Below are 27,809 nucleotides of genomic sequence, written 5' to 3' on the forward strand. Positions count from 1 at the left end.
CTTATTTAGACAGCTTTAAAGATTAAGAAGAATTTCTCAGAAAATACATTTTCATGAGGCGGCACAGAGGCGCAGTGTTTACCGCAGTCGCCTCACAGCAAGAAGGTCCTGCGTTCGAGCCCCGGGGTAGTCCAACCTTGGGGGTCATCCCGGGTCGTCCTCTGTGTGGAGTTTGCATGTTCTCCCCTGTGTCTGTGTGGGTTTCCTCCGGGTGCTCCGGTTCCTCCCACAGTCCAAAGACATGTAGGTCAGGTGAATCAGCCGTACTAAATTGTCCCTAGGTGTGTGTGTGTGTGTGTGTGTGTGTGTGTGTGTGTGTGTGTGTGTGTGTGTGTGTGGGCCCTGTGCGATGGTTTGGCGGCCTGTCCAGGGTGTCTCCCCACCTGTTGACCAATGACTGCTGGGATAGGCTCCAGCATCCCCGCGACCCTGAGAACAGGATATAAATGGTTTGGATAATGGATGGATACATTTTCATGAAAAATTGGAGAACAAATGACACCATGACGAACACTGTACACAGCAAAAATAAACAAGGGGGTAAAGGGCATTTCACAAAAAATAAGCAAAACAAGACAACAAAAATATCATTCAAGAGAAAAGAATCAAAGCAGAGCAAAGGACTATGAAAGTTCTTTAAAATTAAAGGTATTGAGACATATATATTAATATATTTTCCGGCCTTTTTATTCTCTTTGCTCATGATCTTAATATTCCGTGGATTTAAAAAGATGATAGTCACTTAAAAAGAATAAGTGAGATTAGATTTGATGTTACTCCATTTCCATGTGTAAATATACCAACAAGATTATAAAGTTGATTAAATCAGCATTGCTTCCTTGACAAGCCATCCACGTAAAGTTGAATAACAGTGAGTTGAAAAGATGGTATATCAGACATTTTAGGTCAATAGAAACTAGTTACTGGTGGTATCTAGCTACAGTTGTTTGGTTATAAGTAGAGAACGTTGGTGATCATGTGTTCTTCTTGTGACATTTCACTTGTTACTCGACTGCTGATGATGTAAATGAGCGGTGTCCCATTTCATAGTTAAATGGTGACAAGATGGCATCCCAAACGACAGCCTTGGTTCTGCGCTCTCTCTGACAAATACATCAGAATATAGAGGCTTCTACATGATGGCATGTCAGTCACAGTGCTCATCAACGGCAGCTCTGAGTCAGCCCTTCACTGTGGAAACGGGTCAAACAGGGATTCATCATCACACCCACCCTGTTTGCAATCTTTGTCTCTACCTCATTGGCGAAGAGCTGCCATGAGGGATCCCAATCTGGGATCCCAGAACTGATGGCAGGCTCTTCAACCTTAATAGGTTCAAGGCCAAGAGCAAAGTTTGCAACACCACCATCATGGAGCTTCAGTATGCAGATGACACTGCCATCACAGCACACGCCACAGAAGACCTTCAGGACATACTGAATGACATTGCCAAGGCATACAGAGCCCCGGGTCTAGCATTAAACATCAAGAAGACCCAGGTCCTATATCAGCCTCCACCCAACCAGCCCCATCACTCATCGACCCTGACTCTCAGCACTGGAGCTCCACAGGGCTGCATGCTGAGTCCTCCTCTCTATTCACTTTACACACATGACTGCACACCAACCCACAGTACAAATATGATAATAAAATTTGCAGAGACATTACTGTGGTGGAACAAATACAGAAAGGCAATGGGTCTGCCTACAGGGATGAGGTCCACAAACTGTCAGTAATGGTGCTCCAATAACAACTTGGCACTCAACACCTCCAAAACAAAGGAGATCATCATCAACATTAGGAAACAGAAAGAGGAACCCTGCTCCCTTATACATCGGAGGAGACATAGTGGAAAGGGTGACCAGCTTCAAATTCCTTGGTGCACACATCTCCCAGGACCTCATATGGACTGTCAATACAACTTCCCTAGTGAAGAAGGCACAGCAGCGGCTTTACTCTCTAAGGACACTGAGGAGAGGTAATTTGTACCAGCCATTGCTCTATAGAAAGCATACTCACTTATGGCATCTTGGTGTGGTATGCCAGCTGCACTGTGGCTGATAAGAAAGCTCTGCAGAGAGTGATTAAGTCAGCACAGAAAACCACTGGCACACAGCTACCTTCACTTGAGGACATACACAGATCATGCTGCCTATGTCAGACCACAAACATAATCAAGGACTCATCTCACCCAGGCAACCATTTTTTCACTCTGCTGCCTTCTGGGAGGCGCTATAGGTCTTTCAAGAACCGTACTTTCAGACTTTTGAATGGTTTCTACCCCAGTGCCGTTAAAGAACTGAACTCTGTTAACCAACTCTTAGGTTGCAAAAATATGCTGAAACTGTGCAACAACACCTGTACATTTTGGCATGTGCAATAAGATGTGCTGACTCGGGTTAGTGCAATAACAGACTGCCTATTTAGCTAGTGTAATAGATATTACACTCATCAATACATTACTTATATGTTGATGTGCTGCAAATGTGTGTCTTATTTGTATTTTGTCTATTTGTAAAAATGTTAATTTGTTTTTATTTTTTATTATTTTTTTATCTTGTATGAACCACTGGGGAGTTGCACTTAATTTTGTTGTACAGCTGTGCAATAACAAAGGCATCCATTCATTCTTTCGTTCATTCATTCATTCATTCATTCATTCATTCATTCATTCATCTACCCAGCCCATCATAAAAGTGGACAATAACATTTTTGAAAACGTTGATCACTTCCCCTATCTCGGCAGCCTTCTCACCTCAAAAGCTGACATTGAGCTAAGAGATATACTAAGAGTACATCTGATGCCATCTTACAATGCTGTGATTGCAAACATTCCCAAATCCTCTGTGAATGGTACACGTGGCCATTGAAACTCTAGTTAATGGTCATACCTATTTGCATAATGAAACTGATCATTGTTTCCAGTCGTTGGTTTCGTGTATTGTTTATAAGGGTGGGGATACCTGCAGTCAGGTGAGACTGAAGAGGTCACTTACATGAGTGATGAAAGGTTTTTGTCAGTAAACATTGTGTCCAGATGAGCTGATTAAAATTTTCGTGATCCATTTGACACTTGTAAAGCTGTGTCTGGCAGTGGTACGATGTCCGAAATCTCCACAAAGAAGCTGGTGAGTAAATTGATATCATACCCAATATGGATGATGGAAAGACATTTGAAAAGAAGACCCAGTTGTAAAAAAAAATAAAAATGGAACGATCCTTTTCTATTTCTTATGGTATTAGTTTTATAGCTTGACAATTCTTTTCCCCATGACACGCACAAATGCCGCCGTGGGCTATACGTGGCAAATTGTGGTCACTCACTCACTCATGGACAACCTGAGAGAGACGTTTAGTAGGGACATTAGTACGGATGTGTAATAGGGACGATGCGTGCAACTGCCGCCATGGGCTACGCATGGCAAAATGTGGTCAATCACTCACTGGTGTCCAACCTGAGAGGGACATCTGCTGTTGCTCACTTTTTCATTGAACGCTGCCTTGCTGTACCTACACATGCAGTACAGGTGTACCATGGGTCTGGACGGTTTTGTGCTTGCTTTAAGGTTTACTGTTCAATACACTTAACAGTTTCCAAATGCTAATTTTTGTCAATATTTTTTGTAGCAATAATAGTGGAAGTTTTAATCCTAAGTGTGTGCTTTTATTTGCACTGCTTGCAGGCGAAGTGGTTTTCTGCAGTGCTGACAAAGTGCTGAAGCACACTGAGGATGACCTGTCTCAGCGTGGAATCTTGGGCACACTCCTCTGCACCAACTTTCGTGTGTCCTTTGCCAATGATAAGGCGTCATTGGAAGAGACGGTAAGACCAATACATTCTTGTAATACTTTGGTAAAAACCTTTAAACACATGGCTTCAAGCCGCTTGAAATATGGTGTCTTGCAAAAGTATTAACCCCCTTGACAGTCATCACTCATTTCTGGATTATAAAAGATACTCACACATCTGTTCCTGAATAATAATATTTTTGTGAACCCATAAGCTCTACCAGCATGTTCCCAAAACCAAAATAAGTTGTTTCACTGACTTTTTTCAAACAAATTAAAAACTAAAATATAGTGCTTGCATAAGTATTCAACCCCTTGTGCTCTGAAAGCTCCAAATTTACACAAATGACAAATTATTCCTAAAACAAACCAGGTTAACACAATTGGACATAATTAGTGTGCACCTGTAAGATATTAAAGTAATGGTCTTGTTTGTGGGTATAAAAAAACACTCTGTCTAAAGTTCATTAGCCGGGCGTGAACGTCATCAGAAAATGAAGACAAAGGAGCATAATACTGAAGTAAGAGACAACGTGATTAAAATGCAGAAGGCGGAAAAGGGATACAAAACAATATCCAAGTGTTTGGATTTGCCATGGAACACTGTTGGAACCATTGTCAGAAAGTGGAAGCTGTATCACACCACCCAGACTCTTTGTAAGACAGGCTGTCCCTCAAAGCTAAGTGTCTGAGCAAGATGTGGGCTGGTGAGGAAAGCTACAGATGATCCTGCAATCACTTTGAAGGAGCTCCAGAGGTCAGTGGCTGAAACTGGAGTAAATGTGCATGAGTCAACCATATCACGGTCTGTCCATAGATCCAGCGTGTATGGGAGGGTGGCGAGAAAGAAGCCGTTGCTCAAAACTATGCATATAAAAGCACGCTTGGAGTTTGCTACCAAACAAGGGAGAGGCCCAGTTAGGATGTGGATAAAGGTGTTGTGGTCAGAAGAGACGAAAGTTGAGCTTTTTGGCCGAAACTCAAAGCATTGTGTGGTGCAAACCTAACACTGCCCATCCCCTGAAAAACACCCTCCCTACAGTGAGGTATAGTGGCGGCAGCATAGTGCTATGGGGTTGCTTTTCATCTGCAGGCAATGGGAACCTTGTTCAAATTGGGGGAAGAATGGATGGCGCTAAATACAGGGAAATATATTGGGGAAAAAAACCTGTTGCAGTCTGTCATAAAACTGAAGCTTGGGAGAAGGTTCACCTTCCAGCAGCACAATGATCCTAAGCACAAGGCTAAAGCAACAATGGCATGGCTCAGCAACAAAAAGGTGAACGTTTGGGAGTGGCCGAGTCAAAGTACGAACCTCAACCCCATTGAAAATCTGTGTCGCAGACAGAAAATTGCAGTCCAGAGGTGCCATCCCACCAACCTGCAAGACCTGTACAAATTCTGCCAAGAATGGGCAAAAACTACTCCAGAAGAATGTGCAAAGCTTATACATACTTACCTCAAGAGAATCATGGCTGTTATTACAGTAAAAGGGTACTCTACCAAGTGTTGATATGTGTGGGTTGAATACTTATGCAAGCACCATATTGTAATTTTTAATTTATTTGAAAAAAATCAGCGAAACATGACTTATATTGGCTTTGGGAACACGCTGTTAGAGCTTATGGGTTCACAAAAATAATATTTTTCAGGAATGGATGTGTGAGTGTCTTTTATAATCCAGAAATTAGTGATGACTGTCAAGGAGGTTGAATACCCCTGCAAGGCACTGTACTTATCTACCAGTCCTGACTTCCTCATACAATACCACACCTGCTCTCTCAGCACCCTGTCATATGCTTTCTCTAAATCCACAGAGACAAAATGCAACTTCTTCTGTCCTTCTCTATACTTCTCCATCAACGTTCTCAAAGCAAACATCACATCTGTAGTGCTCTTTCCTGGCATGAAACCATACTGCTGCTCGCTGATCATTACCTCTCCTCTTAACATAGCTTCCCCTACTCCTTTCCATATCTTCATGCTGTAGCTGATCAACTATATACCTTTGTAGTTACTACAGCTCTGCACATCACCCTTATTCTTGAAAATCAGTACCAGTATGCTTCTTCTCCACTCCTCAGGCATCCTCTCACCTTCCAAGATTGTGTTAAACAGTCTAGATAAAAACTCCCCTGCCATCTCTCCTAAACATCTCCATGCCTCCACAGGTATGTCATCTGGACCAAATGCCTTTCCACTCTTCATCCTCTTCATAGCTGGGCGCACTTCCTCCTTGCTAATCTACCGCATTTCCTTATTCACTATCCCCACATCATCCAACCTTCTCTCTCTCATTTTCTTCATTCATTCTTCCACCTTCTCAACACACTCTCCTTGCTTGTCAGAACATTTCCATCTCTGTCCTTCAAAGCTCTAATGTGCATCACATCCTTCCCAGCTCTATTTCTCTGTTTAGCCAATTGGTACAAGTCCTTAGAATCCAACTTCTCATACAACTCACCATATGCCTTTTCCTTCGCCACCTCTTTCTTCACTTTATGCTGCATCTCCTTGTACTCCTGTGTACTTTCTTCATCTCTCCGACTATCCCACTTCTTCTTAGCCAACCTCTTCGGCGGTGCTCAACTGGGGACTTGTGAGTATCCCCACACTCGCCCAGCGCTTGTCACCTTGGCCAACACCGTAAAAATAAAGAGTCCAGCCTCTCTTCAGGAATTTGGTACCAGAGCCCATGCTATGTGTGGAGGTGAGCCCAACTATATCTAGTTGGTACCACTCCACCTCCCGCACCAGCTTGGGCTCCTTCCCTGACAGAGAGGTGACAGTCTATGTCCCGCGGCCCAGTCTGCGATGCCGGAAGTTGGCACACCCCGGTCCCCGCCTTGTCTGCCACCTGGCCTGCATTGCACCCTACCCCAATGCTCATCCCCGGGAGTGGTGGGTCCACGGGGTGCTTTTGAGCTACCAATTTGGCAAAAATGAGATTAAATTCAAAGTTTAACATTGTGCTTTCGTGCAATTTCACAAGAAAATTGAATAAACCTGTCTCATCTGAAGTTGTTATTTCAAGGCAGGATACTTTTCACTTAACAAATTTTCAGTTTTTTGTTCTTATTTTTCATAAAATCCTGATGAAATTTTCCCCATCATCAACTTAATGCTATACATATAACTTTTGGGCTTGTGAACAAGTTTTAGCACTCCACTATAATCTATAAAGCTCAACAAGGTGATGTCGTCCCTGTTGCGCCTCCTTCCATTGAACAGCTTTGAGCTTCCAGTACAGTTGGCCCCTCTGAGCTCACAGACTCAGCATTCAGACACCTTAAAGCAGAAAAGATAGACCATTAGATAGCAACTATCCTCTAGTTAGCGTCAAAGAAAGTTGAATCAGTTCATCTGGACACAACATTTATTGACAGAAACATTTCATCATCTTCCAAGTGACCTCTTCAGTCTCAACTGACTGCAGGTGTCCCCACCCTTATAAACTATACAGTTACATAACGACCGAAACCAACGACCAGATTCATATGCAGAAATGGGTGTGAGCATTAACTGGAGTTACAATTGCCATGTGTACTATTCACAGAGGATATGGGAATGTTTGCAATCACAGTGTTGTAAGATGGTGACAGATTCAGGGATGGTCGCTCCCTCTTCACATAGATGGCCTCTTTGACTCCCTGTTCAAACCAGCGTTCCTCCCTATCAAGGATGTACACATCCTCATCCTTGAAAGAGTGGCCACTGGCCTGTAGATGGTGTAGACTGTGGAGTCCTGGTCTGTCGTGTTAGCTCTCCTGTGTTGTGCCATCCTCTTGGCCAGCGTCTGTTTAGACTGAGGTCACTGAGATGAGTGATGAAACATGTCTGTCAGTAAACGTTGTGTCCAGCTGAAGTGATTTAACTTGCTTTGATTTTCTTACCATACATCAAGATATCCTCTGGTTAAAGGTTAAAGACTTGTGCTTCTACTTCTATTTGATTCTGTTAAGAATAAATGCTGATATAAAAATTAAATTGTAAAAATCAAATGTTGTTTTCAACATTTGATTTTTACCATTTATTCTTAATAGAATTTATTCTTAAGAGGCTCCAATAACAGAATGCATGAAAATGCAAAAAGAAGAATGCCCCTTTATTCAGGCAATACCTATTTTATATTGCAGATGATATTAAATTGTGCGTGATTCGAATTATAGGAGCAAAGCAGTGAAAATCAGGTAAAAGATGGAAGTTTTGAGTGCAGAGCATTTATATTGAAGCAAGCGAAACACACAGAGTTGTTGACATCATTAGTGTGCGTAACATTTTGAGTCAGTCTGCTGGAGTTAGTTCTACATGGAACATTTCCATGAGTCCATTTGTACATCTGTTAACCCTCCTGTGTGTCCTTGGAATGGTACAGTCGTCTAAGGAGGATGTGCGACGTCTCCGTCTGGACCGTAGCTGGATAATTCAGGTTCTCATTGATGATGTTCTCCTGAGAAGTGAAGCTGGGGTACTTTCATTCTGGCCAAAGTGGACTGAATTCTGTCATGGTCCGGGCTTCTGAGAAGAGCTTCTTGACTCTGTTGTAGGGTACAGCTAATGAAACGTTCTCCTTTGTCTTTGCATTGTGTTATCAGTTCACTTAAAAACAACTTGTGACGACAGCTGCCTATGCTACACCTGCTTATCTCATAACTGGCCAGCCCTCAACTTAAGTTTGACTGGCAGCCTCTCTAGAACACTGCTTCAGTATACAGTGTAACCACACAAAAGTTCCAACTGCAAAAAAAGTGAATGTAAATAAAACTATGTTATTATTGTTTGTCATAGAGGAAATGAGATTTTTAACACAATACTTCAATTAGTCTACAAGACATCATACTTTTATCACAGGAGAGCATTCTACATTTGCTTCACTTTTGTATATCTTGTGGGTTTTACATGCTGGAATATATATAAATATATATATAATCTTTTTCTTGCATTTTTGCACAGGTTTGTAAGAAAAACAGAACAAAAAGTAAATGTGCCTGTGAATTTTACCCCATGAAAACCAAACCCACCAACCAATAACCCACCCTGAACCCACCCTACTGCACCCTAAATTGGAGATGCAAAACAAATGGATGAAAAAAAAATTGTTTGTATGTATCTCTCTCCCTCCCTCTCTCTCTCTCTCTCCCTATATATATATATATATATATATATATATATATATATATATACACATAGAGCGTTTTTTTTTCTTTCTTTTTTTTCAGAAACCGTCAATGGTATTGACAAAAGTGCTCAACAAATGAGGAGTGGACAGGCTTGTACTGTCTCATAAAAAATGTACTTGACTAACTGGATTATTTTGCTCCTTATTTGTTAAGCACTTTCCCTACCATTGAGTGTTTCTTTTATCAAAGTTTTATATATATATCGCTCATGAGTGGGTTACTTCGGGTGGAATGCCGAATATTGCTGTAAGTGGTATGTTGGAGTCTTTAAACTGCATCCATTTTAATCTGAAACACTCACTCAACGTATTTTCTGCCAAATTGCAAAATCCATCTAACTGAGTTTTCTTCCTTTTCAGGTGCAGCTTTTCAGAAATAAGCTATACGGGGAAAATGACATTCCTCTGTCATGTGTAGACAATATCTATGGAGGTACGATCAGGCAACATCTGGTTCCATTCACATTTTGCAGACGGTTCATAGGACTCCATGGCATTGCTGATTTGCTTGCGGTGCTTCGTTTCAGTGTATGAAGACAAGAAGAAGTTGATCACAGGAAGTCTTGTGAAGAACCGGTATCCATCAAAAATCATCATACACAGCAAAGACCTGCGAGTGTTTCAGTTCGTTCTGACCTTCTGCAAAGAAGAGGACGCAAAAAGGGTATTTAGAGAATACATATGTCATTCAAATAATAACGAAATGAATCAAAGTAACTCACATGAACCCAGATCCTTTCTTTAATAGAAGAGGTAATAAAGGTAACAAAGACAAATATTGCATAAAATACAATATTTTATAATTTACTCCACATGCAAGTTTGAAATGTTTGATTTGCTTGTTTATTTTTTCTTTAGATTTTTCAAGGAATTGTCCATCACTGTTTGGAGCCCAAATCTCTAAAGAATATTTTTGCCTTCTCCTACTGTGGAAAGACACATCTTTCAGGTATGTGATGGAGGAAATGCGTTAGTGTCTTTTAATTTGATGAACAGGATATTGTTTGGAAACATTTGATACCTTTTTTGTATTTATTCAAATTCAGTACTTATAGGGTGTCTGGGTAGCGTGGTGGTCTACTATTGTCTACCAACACGGGGATCGCCGGTTCGAATCCCCGTCTTACCTCCGGCTTGGTCAGCCATCCCTACAGACACAATTGGCCGTGTCTGCGGGTAGGAAACCGGATGCGGGTATGTGTCCTGGTCACTGCACTAGCGCCTCCTCTGGTCGGTCGGAATGCCTGTTCGGGGGGGGGGAATAGCGTGATCCTCCCATGTGCTATGTCCCCCTGGTGAAACCCCTCACTGTCAGGTGAAAAGAAGCAGCTGCCGACTCCACATGTATCGGAGGAGGCGTGGTAGTCTGCAGCCCTCCCCGGGTCGGCAGAGGGGGTGGAGCAGTGACCGGGATGGCTCGGAAGAGGGGGGTCAGTGCATATACTTTCTTAACGCTGAATGAAAACATTCTAACAGCATCAGCAGCATGATATCAGGTTGTCATTGTGAGGTAATTTAGGAGAACATGTATTTCCCAAGCCTTGAGTCCTGCAGCACTTTTATGATGTGCTGACCTCATGTCATGAAGTTACACCCTGACCTGTTCATTTTGCATAGCATATTCAAATGGGATAACGCTTTGAAATTAGGATAGATTCCCCAGCGCCTAAGCAGCCCACACATGATTGGCATTCTGCTCTTTGCTCACCACGAGGTAGGGCCTGGTTTACACAAAACACAAAACATGTCCTCTGATTGAGTATAGAACACGGAGAGCCCACGTTGCTTGTATACTACTTGACGCAAATTTGTAATTTCATTGTACCCGCTTACAAAGGTCTTCCACAAACGGTCAAATTTCAAATTGTTTGAACTTTGAGGCAGGCTGAAGTGGAATATTTGACGTCGCAAGGTTAGGGGGTGCCACTCTTTCTATAGGAAAACAATTGCTCGGCCATGAAGAACGGTTTTGCCTGTGATCATGTGTCGAAGGCATAACGAATGATTAACCAATAAACGGATGAGCTAGAAACATTGTGACCACTCACAGGTGATGCGAATGACACTGATCATCTCCAAACAAGTTCAAGTTCAACTTTATTGTCGTGTGTATTGGAATATACTGACGTTCTCGTGCTCCGGCTCTCAGCCCTAACACGAGGGACACCAGGACGAAGGACTCAAGGACACATCATTCCAAACAAAAAAAAAGGACAACACTACAGACCTACATAGAATATGTACACAACGAAGTCATACATTATATACACAATATACAGTACACGATAACACAACAATGCAAGATAGATATGAGTGCATCAGCTGTACAGCAACTTGAGTGCCTGTGCAAATAAACTATTACTTAGGCGGCTGGCGTGTGATTTGATGTTCTTGTATCGTGTCTTAGATGGAAGGAGCAGGAACAGGACATGAGCAGGTTGGCTGCTGGTCCTTCGTGATGTTCTGGGCTTTCCTTTTGCAGCGCAGTGCATGGTGTAAACACTATGAAGTTGTTCCATGTCAGTGATTTCTGCTGCTGTCTTCACAGTTCTTTGAAGCAGTCTGCAGTCCCGAGCAGTCAGGTTTTCAAACCTCACTGTCATACAGCCTGTCAAGACACTCTCCATGGTACTGAGCTAAAAGCTCATAAGAGTTTTGCTACTCATACCAAAACTCTTGAGACACATCAGAAAATGCAGTCTTCCGGTGAAACTCGTGTATGTTTCTTGAGTGGTGCTCTCGCTTGAGATCACCGCTGCCAACGACCAAGACTTTTCATGGTTTCACTGACAGCAAAGTAGAAGAGGTACTCTGATGCCACATATTTAAACTTTTAAACGTTCATTTGTAACTGTAAATAACACAAGAAAGACATTTAGATGTGACGTGACTCGTATTGCAGCCGACAAGAACAGGAAGTTCACAACTGAGGGAAAACTCGCTCACGTTCTGCCTTTTGGGGGGGTCACGCTGCAATTTATGGGTCATTATCGCCATCTTGTGGCAATAAGGGAAAATTAATTTACACCACTGGAGCTTCACAGCCTCAAAATACAGTCAAGAAGGAACGGATCCTTCTGCAGGATGCAGTTGGTGTTGAGAGACTTTGTGAGGGTGTCTGTGATGTGTAAACCGAGAAATCGAATATTTCAACATATGACCATTGATAGAAATAGGAATGTGATTTCCTCTGATCTTTCTAAAGTCAACAATGATTTATTTTTTCTTAGAGAGAGGTTATCATTTAGAGAGAAGCTGTTATCTGAAATATCAAATCCATCTCATTATATCTCAAGCTTTTGCTCTGTTAATAAATTTGATCTTGCCCCTTCTACATATTGGTCTCCATGTTGAGGTGTAGCAATTGGATGTACTGAAAAGACATTTAAAATCTTCCCATATCAATTTCACTAAGCCTATTACATTTAGTACAATATTGCTATTCAGGGGAAATGTTGGGACATTAAAATCCTCTTAGTGTAGTTCGCAATTTTACACTGAAAAGTTTTTTTTTTCATTTCCAGGTCTGAAAATGTATGACTATTACCAGGAAGAAGGTTAATTAATTGATAGTATGAAGAAAACAATGTTTTCCAGGCTTGAGCTTATATCAGTTTTTTTTAAAAGTTGTATCAATATTTTCCCAATAAATGAAGCGATTGGTAGGTGTACACGGTCTTGGAAGATGGCCTTCTTTTAACTTTATGCGCATGTATTTTTCCTCTTGGAGAGTAGATGGGTAGTAGGCTACAGCAACACTGACCCGAGAGCAACTGCAGTAATGGGAAACTCCAAATTATTGTTTCCTTGTCAATAAATTTCCATTAAAAATAAACCGATTTTTCCAGGTTATATACTGTTGAAACGGGTTGGCTTAAAAGGTTTCTGAATATTTGGTTAGAGAAAATGAACATTATATTTAATTAAGTGCTCTTAAAGTTTCACGGTTGAATATTTGTTTTGTAGCCTAATGTGTGTAAGGCCAGTACACCTGTTGTTTCAGTGTGACCTGGCGCATCCAATCACACCGCAATGCATTAACCATTAGGTGTGTTCTCCCTCAGGACAGACCTTGGCCTGAATGAGATGTAATCTGAAAACCCACACAAGTGTGGACATAAATCTGGCCACAATCTGGATATTACAAGCAATGTCATTAATTTACCATATCCCAGTTGACATGTTTCCCTTTAGTTTCCTGCCTCAGCCCCAACGAACGTGTTGAAGCATGGTGGAAAACAAATTGTGGGGAGCCATGGAGACTTGGTGCCTCATGGTGGCATCCCTAGCTGTATGTGTTATGGTCCTGAAGAAAGGGAGGAATATTTAATAACTTCCAAGCAGACGATGCTTCTCTTTTCATTTAGAATGCAGACCTCATTCATTCATTCTAGTTTTGCTATTTTTGTCTTGCACCTTAATATTTTCTAGATGTGCGCATACTTGGTTCCTCTACTGATTGTAAATCGCCATAGAATTCCTGGAGTTGCTCAAATGCTTTATTTTCACACAACATATCAACTTCCCCACTCACAGCTGTGGCCACATCCTGGATTTGGTCTGCTCCACTGGTCTAGCAATACATCAACTCTCTAGCCTCAACCTCAATATCTCTGACCACCTGGCAACCTCAGTGGACATTGACATTCCTATCCCTATCCCAAAAGTCAAACACATTACATCCTTCAGAAATCTCGAATCTATTTCCCCCTCAGCTCTTTCTGCCTCTCTTGCCAGTAAAATGTCTGCCTCCCCTCCCCCACAGTCTTATAATCCCTCTGGTCTTGTCACTTATTATAGTGACTCACTCTCCTCCTGTCTTGATCAGCTGGGTCCCATTAAAACCAAAATAGTCTCATTCACACCCTCAGCTCCCTGGTATACTTTTCAGGGATAGACGCTAATATTTTTAAGCACTGGCCCCATGGGCCACCAAGCCCCTAAATTTGGTGGCCAAAGTACATTTTTGGTGGCCCAAATGTAAAAACACAGAAAAGGCAATTTAACACAACTTAACACTGTGACACATCAACAAACGAAAAGACATCAACAAAATTAAGATATATAACTATTTATTTAAATTGAAAACTCAAGTTCATTTGCGAACGTACATACATAGTCTCTCTTAGTTCAGTCTCTTTTTCGCACCCCCCCCATGCCTCTGCCTCATACATGCTCTCTCTCGCTCCCTCCATCCCTGCCTCCTTCCCTCCCTGCATTGTGCCTGTCAGTCATGTCTGCAATAAAAACATTACTAAAAGCAGTAGAAAACCTATGACACATACTTTTAACTGTAGCCAAAATCGTCAAAATACTTGGGCAGAATGATTTTTTTTTCATAATTATTTAAATTGAAAACTCAGGTTTTTGTAAACATGGTACATACGTATATTCTCTCACAGTCTCAGTTCAGTCTTTTTTGCATCCCTCTGCCTCATACACTCTCTCGCTTGCTTGCTCCCTCCCTCCCAGCATTGTCCTGGCATCAGTCGTGTGCAATAAAAACATTGCAAAAATTAGTAGAATTATAATCCGCAAGAACCGAAATATAGCGGATTTGGCACAGCTTCTCCAGTGTTGGTTCCCAGATGTAATTGTAGATGTGGGGAATGAATCTACAGCAGTAAAATTGCCGACAACAACGTTAACAACATTAGCTATGAGCAATTACCTGCAATACAAACAGAAAATATGCTACGCGAGCTAGCCATCAATAGCCTGATGCTGATGAAGAGTAGCTAACGTTACATTATTTGTCCAATAAATTTAGGTAGCTGCTCTACTTAGTAGCATTAGCACTACGTTAATTTGCAGCATATAAACATAACCAGCTAGCTACCTAACTAGATTAGAATTAAACCAACCCACCTTGCTATGGCTTTGTCATTTGCATATCCATGCACCCTGTCCACACCGTTCTTGATATGTAGTTCAATAAACCCAGGGAAAGCACTGAATGTGATTTCGTTACGTACAGACAAGGCTCAACGTTTTCGGTTTTTATTTTTCAAAGCCATCCAGCATGTCTAATTTCGCCACAAGAGGACACTGTTACATAACCTCACACGCAAAGGAACAACTTTTGGATCCGTGGCAACATAAAATCCGGGTGAAAATCAGTTTAAACCGATCTGCTCCTTTTAAAAAAATCTGGGTATTTTTCGGTGAAAATCGGTAAAAACCAAAAACGTTGAGCCTTGCATACAAAATAGTATGCGATGTTGAAATTTTTAATCATTTTCTCCCGTTATCCACTCTCCATTTGACATATTTGTCTCCCCATGGGTGTATTTTCAGGTGATGTAACTGCAAGGTGTGCAACTGTGCACCTTAAGTGTTGTCCACTTATTCCATGACTTGTGATGTGGTGTTTCCTGAAGGCATTGTTTCCGGTGAAAAGTGAGCTAGACTTCTCGGCTTGTTGAGGAAACTGGCGGCACACTGCAGTACATTACGTCCTTAGATGTGTCGTATTCTAGCCACTTAAACTCTTGCTTCCATTCACTCCTAGATTTCCGTTGCCGTTCCGTTTTTTCATAGTCCACCTTTTGTGTTTCTGGTTCTTCTGTAGGGATCGTGTTCGCAGCTTGAGTAACGTTAGGCTTAGTAAACCCATACTTCAGCAGCCCCGACATATCGGCAGCTAACCGGCGACGAGTAAAATTAAGTTATTGTTAGCTGTTTTCGTAGAATGTTGAATTAAAAGGCACGAATGAATCTGGATGTTTGTGGAACTGTGACATTGCATTTGCAAAGGGTGATGGTTTTTTTTTTTTAATTTAACCTTGACTTGGTGGCCACAGGGGGCCACCTACTCGGGATATATGGTGGCCACAGAGTAACTTTTTATGGCCACAGGCCATCGGGCCATGGTTAATGTCGAACCCTGCTCTTGAACTCCATTAAATGAAATCCCATAAGCACCAGCTTGAAAGACTTACCAAGAAAATTGGTTTAACAGTGCATCTCCAAGCCTACTCAGACTACCTTCAACAAAACAAAGATGCTCTCAACACAGCCCAGTCCACCTACTACTTCTACCTCATATACTCTGGCTCCACCAACCCCAAGGCTCTCTTTTCCACAATAAACAAACTTCTCAAACCCAGTGACAATACCTCCAGTTCCTTCACAGTTAACAAATTAAACTCTTTCCTTTCATTTTTTCAATCTAAAATTGACATCTATAGCAACCTGACCACCTCCCCCATCCTCTGCGCTTCCCTACCTGCCCCCTCCCCTTTACCACTCAGTCCCTGTAAAAGTTCTCCCTTGTGTCTCCAGGGGAGCTGTCTAGCTCCTCACGCATCACAGAAATCATTAACTCCTCCTTCAGCTCTGATTCAGTCCCCCATACACTTACTTAAACTGGCAGTTGTGACCCCCACCGTCAAAATACCTGGACTCAACCCTGATCAACCTGAGCAATTTTAGGCCTATCTCCAGTCTCCCCTTGCTGTCAAAAATAGTGGAACATGTTGTCACCTCCCAAATCAGGTGAGTTACTCACCTGATTGTATTAATCAACCAATAGTCTTGTTCCAACCTAGCATTGACACACCCTGGTTCTACTAGTCAACCAATAGTCTTTGCTAAGGACCTTGATTTGTAGACTCAGATGTGTAACTGCTTAGTTAGAACAAAGACCTGCACCCACACCGGCTCTAGCGGGATATGGGGAAGCAGCTGACATGGGCAGTATTGTTGATATCATGCAATATCAAAATACTAAACTAAAATATTGGTAAAGTAACAAAGACTATTGTCATTACCACCTCTTAGCATGCCATTGTTTAAAGGTGATCAACAAGAATACAGGTTCTCTATACGTGCATTTGAACATGGTATTGAGAATAGGACCAAAAACTGCAAGGACAGGCTGTATTTTTGGAGCAGTTTACCATGGGACAACTCAGAGAACTGGTACGGAGCTGCAAACATGGAATCTTCCAAAGGATACATGGAGGCCAAAAGGCTCCTGAAGAAGTATTATGGTAACGAGTACCAGATTGCCACAGCTCACATTGGTAAAGCCCTAAGCTGGCCATCAGTTGAAGCTGAAAAAGCTGAAGCCCTACAAGCTTATTCAGTCCTTCTAATTGGATGCTGTAAAACAATGGACAGCATTGAGTTCATAAAGGAGATGGATAATTCAGCCAAATAGAGTGCCATTTTCTCCAAACTGCATTACAAACTGAAGGAGAAATGGGAGAGGCTTGGTATATGACCTACAAGAGAGAAACAGCTGGAGAGCTAGATTTGCAGATCTAGTTAATTTCATTGATCACCAAGCTAGGATCTTTTCACATCCTTTGTTTGGGAGTCTAAAGGAGACATTTAACTCTTCAGGAAGGCGATCCCCAGGACCAGTTCCATATCAGCCAAATATGCCAAGGGAGAGGAAGAGTGGTTTTACTACCAGTGTTTCAACTGTTAAAAGGGGATTGAACGTCCTCAGGTGCCGCTCTCAAGATGTGTCTGTTCTATCAGAGAACAATTTAGACTCTTGCAATGAATTGGACAAGAAAAGATGGATTTCTTAAAGAATAAAGGTGTTTGCTTTGGCTGTCTGTCACCTGAACACATTAGTATGGGATGCACATAGAAAATTATTTGTCAAGTGTTTTCACTTAAGCATCCTACCATGCTACACATTCATGAAAAGATCAACACCTGCAAATAAAAGGAAAGTAATGAACCGAGTGTTACTAGTGCATTGGTGATGGTGAGACCCTCACAGGGGCTGGGTAGCCTGACTCCATCTTGTCTGTAGTGCCAGCGAGGGTGAAAACGAAGAAAGGCGGTCACATGATGGAGACATATGCCTTTCTAGATTGAGGAAGCACTGGCACATTCAGTACAGAAATGTTGCTTAGAGATCTCAAAGTTTCAGGAAGAAGAACAGACGTCCTTCTCAAAACCATGAATAAAGAAGAACTTGTCAGTACCTTTGTAGTCTCTGGCATGGAGGTATTTAGCATGGATGACAAGACATTTGTGGAACTCTCTGCTGTCTTCACATGGAAAAAGATCTCTGTGACCAAAGAGAATATTCCCATCCAGGAATATGTGGATCAGTGGCCATATCTGCAACAGGTACGTCTTCAACACATTGATGCCAACATTGGCCATTGGAAACAATGTACCAAAGGCCATGGAACCATGGATGATTATCCACAGCCAGAGAGACGGTCCATATGCTGTTAAAGCCACTTTGGGCTGGACCATTAATGGACATCTGAAAAAGTTTCTGTAGTCAGCTATAATTGCACACAGAATTTCTGTTGTGCAGCTGAATGAGCTTCTTCAGCAATAAATCAGGCATGACTTCCCTGAACGGCAGCATGAGGAGCAGCTTGAAATGTTCAGGGATGATCATGTCTTCATAGAGCGTGTCTCTAAGTCAGTGAAACTGGTAGATGGTCACTATAATGTAAGACTACCACTTAGAAAAGAGGATGCTGAATTTCCCAATAATCGCTGTTTGGCAGAACAGCAGGCCCTCGGGCTGAAAGTCTCCTCAGTTCTGCAAGAACTAATGAAGTTCATGGCCAACATCATGGATAAAGACTATGTTATAAAGGTGGAAAAAGTCACAAGACAACAGCAAAAGAACTTGGTATATCCTGCACCATGGAGTTTACCACCCAAAAAATGCAAACTTAGGATGGTATTCGACTATGGTGCTTCTTACCAAGGAACCTCACTAAACGCTTGGCTTTTACGAGGCCCAGACTCAACAAACAGTCTCATTGGTGTTTTTATCCAGATTCCGCCAGAAATCTGTAGCCTTTATGGCTGACATTGAAGCCATGGACCACCAGGTTAAAGGCTCAGACAAGGTTTAAAAGCTAATGAGGTTTCTTTGGTGGCCAGATGGAAATCTGGATGGAGGACTTGAGGAGTACAATGTGGTGGTGCACATCTTCGGTGCCACATCCTCTCCAAGTTTTGCCAGTTATACTCTGAAGCAATGAATACAACAACAATAACGCCAGAAGTCATACGCACAGTGCTAAGGAATCTTTATGTAGATGACTGTTTAAAGTCTGTAGCAACTGAATATCAAGCCCTGACACTCACTCAAGACCTCACAGCTGTGTGTGCTAAAGAAGGCCTTAGACTGAACAAATGGTCGTGTTGTTATTACCTCAATACCTGAAGAAGAGAGAGCTAAGGAAATAAAGGATCTTGATTTAGATCAGGACGTGTTACCTATTGAAAGGACCCTTGGAATCCAATGATGCATTGAATCAGACTCACTACAGTTCAAAACTAGCCATCCAAGACAGACCACTTACTAGAAGAGGTATTCTTTCTATGGAGAGTTCTATTTATGACCCCCCTGGGATTTCCAGCATCTATCATTCTTCCTGCAAAGTAGAAACTGCAGGAGTTAAGCAGGATGAGGCTTGAGTGGGACAAAGGCATACCAGAGGTCCTTGCTCAGAAAAGGCACAGCTGGTTAATGGATCTGAACCAGCTGTCAAACTGCAAGGTTAAGAGATGCATCAAACCCTGTGGTTTTGGAGAGTTGGTTTCAGCTCAGCTCCACCACTTTGCCGATGCATGTGAGACTGGTTACGGCACCATTACCTACCTATTGTTGGAAACACAACATCAAATCCACTGTTCCTTCATAATGGGTGTCAAGTTATGTTTTTGGAATATGTGCAGCTTCCCCACTTAAAAGGGATTGATGCATCTACCCGAAGGTTTTTAACTGGATTCCACTCAGTGACCAAAAAGCTTTTCCCTTTTCCCTCCTTTTATTTTGGTAGGTTCGGCAGTTTGATTTGATCCATCAGTCATTTGCCATTAGCCAAAAGTCATACGTCATAAGGCATAAGCCATAAGGTGAAAAACCTTTGAATACAGAAAAAAAAATGTGTGCAAAAATATGCCATTGAAAATAAATGCAAATGGACAAAAAAAAGCATTTGTAATTATTGCAAGAAAACGATCATTAAGCATCTGCACCTTATTTCACTTAATTATACATTTAAGCATCTGCACCTTATTTCACTTAATTATACATTTTCTTCCATCAAATGCAAATATAGCCAATACCCACTGCTTTTTAATCATCTCCATTCCCCATACGTCTACTTGACAAAAATCACTAGATTTGCTAACAGATTTACAGCCAATATCCATGTGAGGGCAATTCATATTTGATGTTTGCTTACTTTTAATCATTCACCATGACCTTACATTGCTTAGATAGATGCTTGAAGTCCATGTGTAAAAGAACAAAGGTAGTCTTATAAAGTGTCTTCTCCAGGTGCACAAATAAGGGCCTATTGTTAATTGTTGGCTGTATAGGAGACTCATTGAGTGTAGCAAGTGTGTACACACTAATTGGAGAAATGGCCTTGGTAGATGAGAGCTGGAAGACATGAGATAAGGAGGGGAAGAACAGACAACTGCCCTATAAGAGAGACTACTGTATTGATCGGTGCACAGTCAAGCACCTGGGCTTGGATGTATCTGTTTATGAACACATATTAAAATTGTGTGACAATACTGTAAGATATTTTTTGTCTCATTCCTCATTTCTGTCAGAGTGGAATTAAATAATTGCCATGACAATCCATCTCTATCCTTGATCGCCCTAACCTGCTGCACATCCTTCCCAGCTTGGTCCCTCTGTCTAGCCAGTCGGTACAAGTCCTTTTCTCCTTCCTTAGTGTCTAACCTCTCATACAACTCACCATGTTCCTTTGCCTTTGCCACCTCTCTCTTCGCTTCACGCTGCATCTCCTTTTACTCCTGTGTACTTTCTTCATCTCTGTTATTATACCACTTCTTTGCCAACCTCTCCCTCTGTATACTTTGCTGTACTTCCTCATTCCACATCCAAGTCTCCTTGTCTTCCTTCCTCTGTCCTGATGACACACCAAGTACCTTCCTAGCTTTCTCCTTCACTATTTCTGCAGTGCTTGCCAAGCCATCTGGCAACTCTTCACTACCACCCAGTGCCTGCCTTAACTCCTCCCTGAACTCCACACAACAGTCTTCCTTCTTCAACTTCCACCATTTGATCTTTGGCTGTGCCTTCATTTGCTTTCTCTTCTTGGTCTCCAAAGTCATCCCACAGACCACGATCCAATGCTGCCTTGCTACATTCTCCCCTGTCACCACCTTGCAGTCGCCAATCCCTTTCAGATCACGCCTTCTACATAAGATATAGTCTACCTATGTGCACTTTCCTCCACTCTTGTACGTCACCCTGTGTTCCTCCTCATCTTGAAACATGTATTCACCACAGCCATTTCCACCCTTTTCACAAAATCCACCACCATCTGTCCTTCCACAGTTCTCTCCTTGGCACCTTACATTACAATAATCAAGTCTGGATGAAAGAAATGCATGTATTGGAGTCTCTGCATCAGCCATGGACAGGAAAGACCGAATTTTAGCTATGTCACATAAGTGGAATAAAGGCAGACTTGGCGATTTCTTTAATATGCTTATCAAAGGAAAAGCTAGGCTCAAATGTAACGCAAGATTTTTGGCTGCCACACTTTGTGAAATCAGAGATGTCGATTGTTATTGTTACTTGATCAAATTGGTGTCTGTGTCTTGCTGGGCCAATGACCAGCATCTTGGTTTTATCTGAATTTAAAAGCAGAAAGTTTAGTGACATCCAATTTTTTACAGCAGCCAAGCAGGCCTCTAAATTAGTCATTTGAGTATGATCATCAGCCCTCATGGGCACATACAGCTGAGTTTCATCAACATAGCAATGGAAATTTATTCCGTAACTGCATATAATTTGGCCAAGAGTTGAAATATGAAGAGAGAAAAGCAGAGGGCCAAGAACTGAGCCCTGAGCTACACCATATTTAATGTCAGAGAATTTTTTAAAAACTTTATAGGTTTTCTTTTTCTTAAAAAATATACACACAAAAATTAAAACACCCCCCCATATAAAAAAACAAAAAAACAAAAATTGTTGGAATGGAGGAGTTGGATGCGCCCCCCCCCAAAAAAAACTCTTACTGTGGTGCTAAACCCAAAAAAAAACATATACTTCAAAGAACTACATCCAAGGATGTAGGTTAGCACTCACCAATTTCAAAAAGGACAGGGACAGTGCCTCATTTCCACCAGTTTATTTTGGCCTTCATCAGAGTATGCTCTGATGAAGGCCTGTAGCAGTAGGCCGAAACGTTAGCATGTTTTGCTGGCCAAAATAAATTGGTGGAAATGAGGCACTGTCCTTGTCCTTTTTGAAATTGGTGAGTGCTACCCTACATCCTTGGATGTGGTTCTTCGAAACAAAAAGCAAGTCAGGGGGGAAAAAAACAAACAAAAAACAAAACTAACAAAATCATCAATTAAACATGTATGAAAACAAAGGGGCTTTGTTTGTTACAATTGGAACCACTCGATAGTCAGATACCTAGTGCTAAGTACATATATGCACACAAACATGCACAGATATACAGACGCAGAGATATATACAGTATATGCACATACTTATGCTTGCTTGCTGGTTGTTCATTGTGCCCGATGATGACCATCTTCTCCTATTTGTGGGTCCTTTGGTGGCTGAATAGTCCGATCCTGGATGCACAGTTGCGGTTGCAGACCGGGCATGTAAAAGTGGTGCTGGAGGGGGTAGGGGTAGCTTTGCGAGCATGCCTCTTCGCACGCTTTGCTACACGGTGTTGTGTGCGCTGGTTTTCCATGTACTTCATTCCCTCTGAGATGTGAGAGCACCAGGTTTGTGGCAGAAAGCAAGTTCCTCCAAAGAAGAGGGGTTGATCTGACATCTTTTTAGTGTGGTCTTCATTTGGTCTTTGAACCGCTTCTTCTGCCCACCAGCAGTGCGTTGACCAAGGCGTAGTTGGCCGTAGAGGACTTTTCGTGGGAGTCGTTCGCTAAGCATGCGAATAACATGCCCAAGCCACCTGAGTTGATGGTGTTTTAGGGTAGACTCCACGCTGCAGCTGCCTGCCCGCTCCAACACCTCTGTGTGTGGCACTCTGTCCTCCCAAGTAATGCCGAGGATCCTCTGGAGACGTATGCACATTGTCTACAAATAGAGATATACATACCACACATCTCAATACACATATATTAACGCATCACCCATTCCTAGTCCTAACACTTAGAATAAAAGGGTAGTTGCTGTAACTGGGGGAAAGAGATCTCTTCTGGTATTTCTAAAAAAGATAGAGCAAGAGTGAATTCTATAAAGGGAGACCAGAAATCCATAAATTTCTGACGGGACTTAAATCTGTTATATCTGAGTTTTTTCCAGTGGAATTAAATATAGCACTTCTTTGATCCAACTTGTGAATGATGAGGGCTTATTAGAGTTCCAATTGCGAAGAATACGTCTCCGGGCTTGAAGTGAGGCAAATGCTATAGAGTTAGCTTGGGGTGTAGTGATGTCTACATCCTCACTGGGAACTCCAAAAATGGCCGTGATTGGGCTGGGTTTAATTGTTTTACAACAAATAAATTAGAAAGCTTCGAAGCTACGACCCCAAAATGTAGTCAAAGATGGGCATTCCCAAAACATGTGCACAACTGTGGCTGGGTTCAGTTGGCACCTAATACAAGTAGGATCAATATTGGGATAGAATTTGGACAGTTTATCTCTCGTGTAATGTAAACATTGTAATACTTTGAATTGAATAAGGTGATCCCCAAGGCAGAGAGAGGTGGTGTGAATGCACTGTAAGGAATGTTTCCGTATCTCTTCAGTGAGCTCGATGTTTAAATCCTGTTCTCAGGCTGATTTTGTTTTATCCAAGGAAGTTGAGCAAATTGCTTGGATGATCTTGTATATTTTTAGAAATATCTGGGTCCCAGTCCAATATGGTGTCTAATATGCACTTTTCCTGCAGGACAGGAAATGAGTATTGTTCTTTGGCAAAGCTGCGGGCCTGGGGTATCTAAAAAAGTGTGTCTTCGGTATATTATGGTCCTGTTGGAGAATTTCAAATGAAGCAAAAATACCATCTACAAATAAGTTGCTAACAAAGATCAAATTGTTATTATGCCACCTTTGAAATGCTGCATCAGTCTGGGAGAGCTTTTTATCACAGGATTATTGAAATGTTTAATAGTTCCTCTGGGTAGTGGAGAACTCGGTATGGATATTGGATAGACTTGGGGATTAGAATGGGTCTCCATAAGGGCCCAGGTGGGGCCACTTTTATTTTCAAACACTGCGATCCAGTAAGTTAATTTAACTATGTTGGCTGACCAGCAATAAAACATAAAATTAGGCAGTCCTGGTCCTCCCATTAACCTAGGCATCTCCAAAATGGTTCTTTTTGATTGTGGCCTGGATCTATTCCAAACAAATGAAGAGATGTGACTGTCAAGGTCACGAAACATAGATTTAGGTAAGAAGAAAGGAATCATTTGGAACAGATACAGGAAACGAGGCAGCACTGTCATTTTAATTGTATTAACCCTGCCTGCCAAGGAAATTGGTAGTGATGCCCATTTCAATAGATCAAGTCTTGTACGGCCAAGTAAGTTTTTAAAGTTATGGCCATATAAATCATTATAAGATTGCATAACAATGATTCCTAGATAGGTAAATGAATGGTGTTCCAGCTTAAATGGAAAGTTATTGTTGTTAAGATCTGATGCTATTTGGTTAACAGGAAAAAGCAGACTTTTGGAGAAGTTTAATTTATAGCCCGAGAGTCTTCCAAAGTAGTGAAACATACCTATAAGCCAAGGTAGGGATTTTACTGGATCAGATATGTAGAGAAGGAGGTCGTCCGCATAAAGTGAAACTGTGGATAGAGCCCCCTTTCACGATGCCAGCTATCTTTTCTTCTGCTCTAAGGGCTATAGACAGGGCTCAATAGCAACATTAAATAAATATGGAGATAGGCTTCTGTAACACCGCGATGGAGGAGAAAATAGCCTGAGTATATGGAATTGGTTCGCACTGACGCCTTTGGTGTTGCATAAAGTAGTCTGATCCATGTAATGAATACTTTGCCGAATCCAAATCTTTCCAGAGCAGCCAGAAGGTACTTCCATTTGATCCGATTGAAAGCTTTCTCGGCATCTAGGGAGAGTACAACTTCTGCTTGCTGGGTCGAATGACAAGAATAGAGCACATTAAACAGTCTACGCATGTTGTAGAAGCAATGCCTACCCAGTATAAAAACCTGTTTGGTCAGGTGTAATGATGCTAAAAATCACAGTTTCAACGCGTTGGGAGAGGATCTTCGTTAGTCAGGGAAGGAATTTGTTATTTGATTGTTTGTTCTGCAGTGCTAAACGATATATGCCCTAATCCATAGCTTGCTCCACAGCCCCCCCACATCAGAGAATTTTGATGTAATATTACTGTTGCAGACACAATGTGTTCTTCCCGGTAAGTAGGACTTAAGCCAAGAGAGAGCTAAGCCAGAGACACCAAAATTACAATTTAATATGTCTAATATTATACAGTGATCTGTGGTGTCAAAGGCTCCACTGAGGTCCAGTAGTAGAAGAACAGAAGTGGAATCAGAGTCCATAGCTAGTAAAAGATCGTTCACCACTCTGGTCAGAGCAGTTTCAGTAGAGTGACAGGCCCTGAAAGCCAATTGAAAAGGTTCATATTGTAGATGGTTTTCTCCTATATGGGTCAAAAGTTGTTGATACACAACTGTCTCTTGTACTTAAAAAAATGGAAGATTAGAGACGGATCAATAGTTATTAAGAGACCCTGGATCAAGTCTGTGAATGTTGCTGCAGGTCATGGTTATCCAAAGGAATTGAATCGAGTGCAGCTCGATTCAATTCCTTTGGATACCCTGGATACCCTGGATCAAGGTGCGTTTTTTTTTTAAGTAGAAGTTTGACCACAGCTGTTTTAAAACTGCTGGGAACAGTGCCAGTAGTAAGTGATAAATTAACAATGTCTAGCATTGTAGGTCCCAGGAAAGGCCAGATGTCTTTAAAAAGTTTTGCTGGTAAGGGGTCAAGTACGCAAGTAGTTGGCTGAGTCCCAAGTCAGCCGACCTGAGGGACCTGGAGGTGGAATAGAGGGTTAAAAGGTCTGCAATATAGGAGGGGGCCAGCCCATTTAGGGCTTTATAAACAAACAGGAAAACCGTAGAATCAATTCTGAGCTGCATAGGCAGCCAGTGGAGAGAGGCCAGTGTAGAGATAATATGGTACTGTCAGGAGCCTGGCTTCGGTGTTCTGGGCCAGTTCCAGGTGGGACAGGGGCAACTGACTAATCCCAATGTACATGGAGTTGCAGTAATCTAAGCAGGAGGATTTTTGGCACTTTTCTTAGCCAAGTTACACAGAATTGAAAATAGAATAGCATTGTAGCATAAAATTTTTTTTGTTACCCCTTTTTCTCCCCAATTGTATCCAGCCACTTACCCCACTCGTCCGAGCCGTCCCAGTTGCTGCTCCACCCAATCTGCCGATCCGGGGAGGGCTGCAGACTACCACATGCCTCCTCTGATACATGTGGAGTCGCCAGCCGCTCCTTTTCCCCTGACAGTGAGGAGTTTCACCAGGGGGCATTAGAGAGTGGGAGGATCACGCTATTCCCCCCAGTTCCCCCTCCCCGCTGAACAGGCACCCCGACCAACCAGAGGAGGCGCTAGTGCAGCGATCAGGATACATACCTACATCCGGCTTCCCACCCACAGACACGGCCAATTGTGTCTGTAGGGGCACCCAACCAAGCCAGACGTAACATGGGGATTTGAACTGGTGATCCCTGTGTTGGTACGCAACAGAATACACTACTACGCTACCCGGGCGCCCCAGCATTGGTTAATTTGACCTTCATGCGGCACAGGTGACATTACAGACTCCAGTTGCAAATTATAGAAAATGAATAATGTTCAGTACAGCTGTTAGGGAAAAGTATTGTATATCGTGTCTGGAAGACAAAGTCTGGAAAAAGTTGAGCATTTTGAGTTGAGCAAGTTGAAAGTGGGCAAGAACCCTTAGTGGGAGTAGTAGTAACTGTGTATCAGAGAAGCTTTCCTTTCTTTCATCAGACAGGACTCTGGAATGTTTTTCAGGAAAACAGGGCCAACTGAGGACCATGATGTTTGATTCAGCGGATGACTGGGCTGAGGATATGAAGAGAACCAAAGGCAGTTGCCAAGTTGTCACTGCAAATGCCAATTTTGATCTCTCCTCTTGGTAAGTCTGTTTTATCCCCACTAAAGGCAAAATTGGTATTACAGAAAAGTTAAATGAAAGCTACATATCTTGGTGCACAGTAGACCAAGGCTACTACCTAATTCTTTATTTGATGAACTGTAATCTAGAGATGGAGCTGGGCGATACTGGGGGAAGAAACAAATATGGCAGTATTTGTTAATTGAATATTTCTATTGATATTGTGACAATACCTTTTGTAAAATAAAAAAGTCTCAAGCTGTGAACTTGGAATTACCACACGTAAAAGATGCATGAAAGATATTGTCAATAGGATGTTGAATAGCAGAAAAAATGGCTTCAGTATATCTAGTCTTGATTAATAAAGGTATCCGTACCATATTTGACCACCAGTGACACTATTAGAGCGCAGTCAGAAAAGCAGGTCCCTTTGTCTGTATCACATGTTCTTCCAGCGCTCACACAAGGACAAACATATTACTTTAAAAAATGTCATTGATTTAAACAAAAAGTCAACTGGAGGGAGTGAGGCCACTACAACTAAAGCAAAGAAACAAAAGACTGACCATAACATAGAACCGAGAAAACAAAAGAACAAAGACAGAAACTGCGTTAATATTGGTCAGGGTCTTCCTAGGTGAAGAACACTGCAATTGGAAAGATTTTATGCTTGTTTCACGCAATTCGACAGCTGGTGGCAGTAATTGCATATCCG

General features: G+C 41.9%; 1 protein-coding gene across 2 annotated transcripts in view; it reads left to right on the plus strand.

Moving 5' to 3' along the window:
• Nucleotides 1-27,809, plus strand: part of mtmr12 (myotubularin related protein 12) — a 91,976-nt gene that overhangs the window by 24,024 nt on the left and 40,143 nt on the right. Inside the window, exons 3-7 of one of the 2 annotated variants that reach the window (XM_056282891.1) lie at nucleotides 3,684-3,823; nucleotides 9,329-9,401; nucleotides 9,496-9,632; nucleotides 9,827-9,917; nucleotides 26,992-27,115. In XM_056282891.1, coding sequence (XP_056138866.1) covers nucleotides 3,684-3,823; nucleotides 9,329-9,401; nucleotides 9,496-9,632; nucleotides 9,827-9,917; nucleotides 26,992-27,115 — 565 coding nt within the window. Of the gene's footprint in view, nucleotides 1-3,683; nucleotides 3,824-5,872; nucleotides 5,961-9,328; nucleotides 9,402-9,495; nucleotides 9,633-9,826; nucleotides 9,918-26,991; nucleotides 27,116-27,809 lie in introns of those variants that run through there. The other variant, XM_056282897.1, reaches the window with a different exon arrangement.

Source organism: Lampris incognitus, chromosome 1 (genome assembly GCF_029633865.1).
Source record: "Lampris incognitus isolate fLamInc1 chromosome 1, fLamInc1.hap2, whole genome shotgun sequence".
Lineage (NCBI taxonomy): Eukaryota > Metazoa > Chordata > Actinopteri > Lampriformes > Lampridae > Lampris > Lampris incognitus.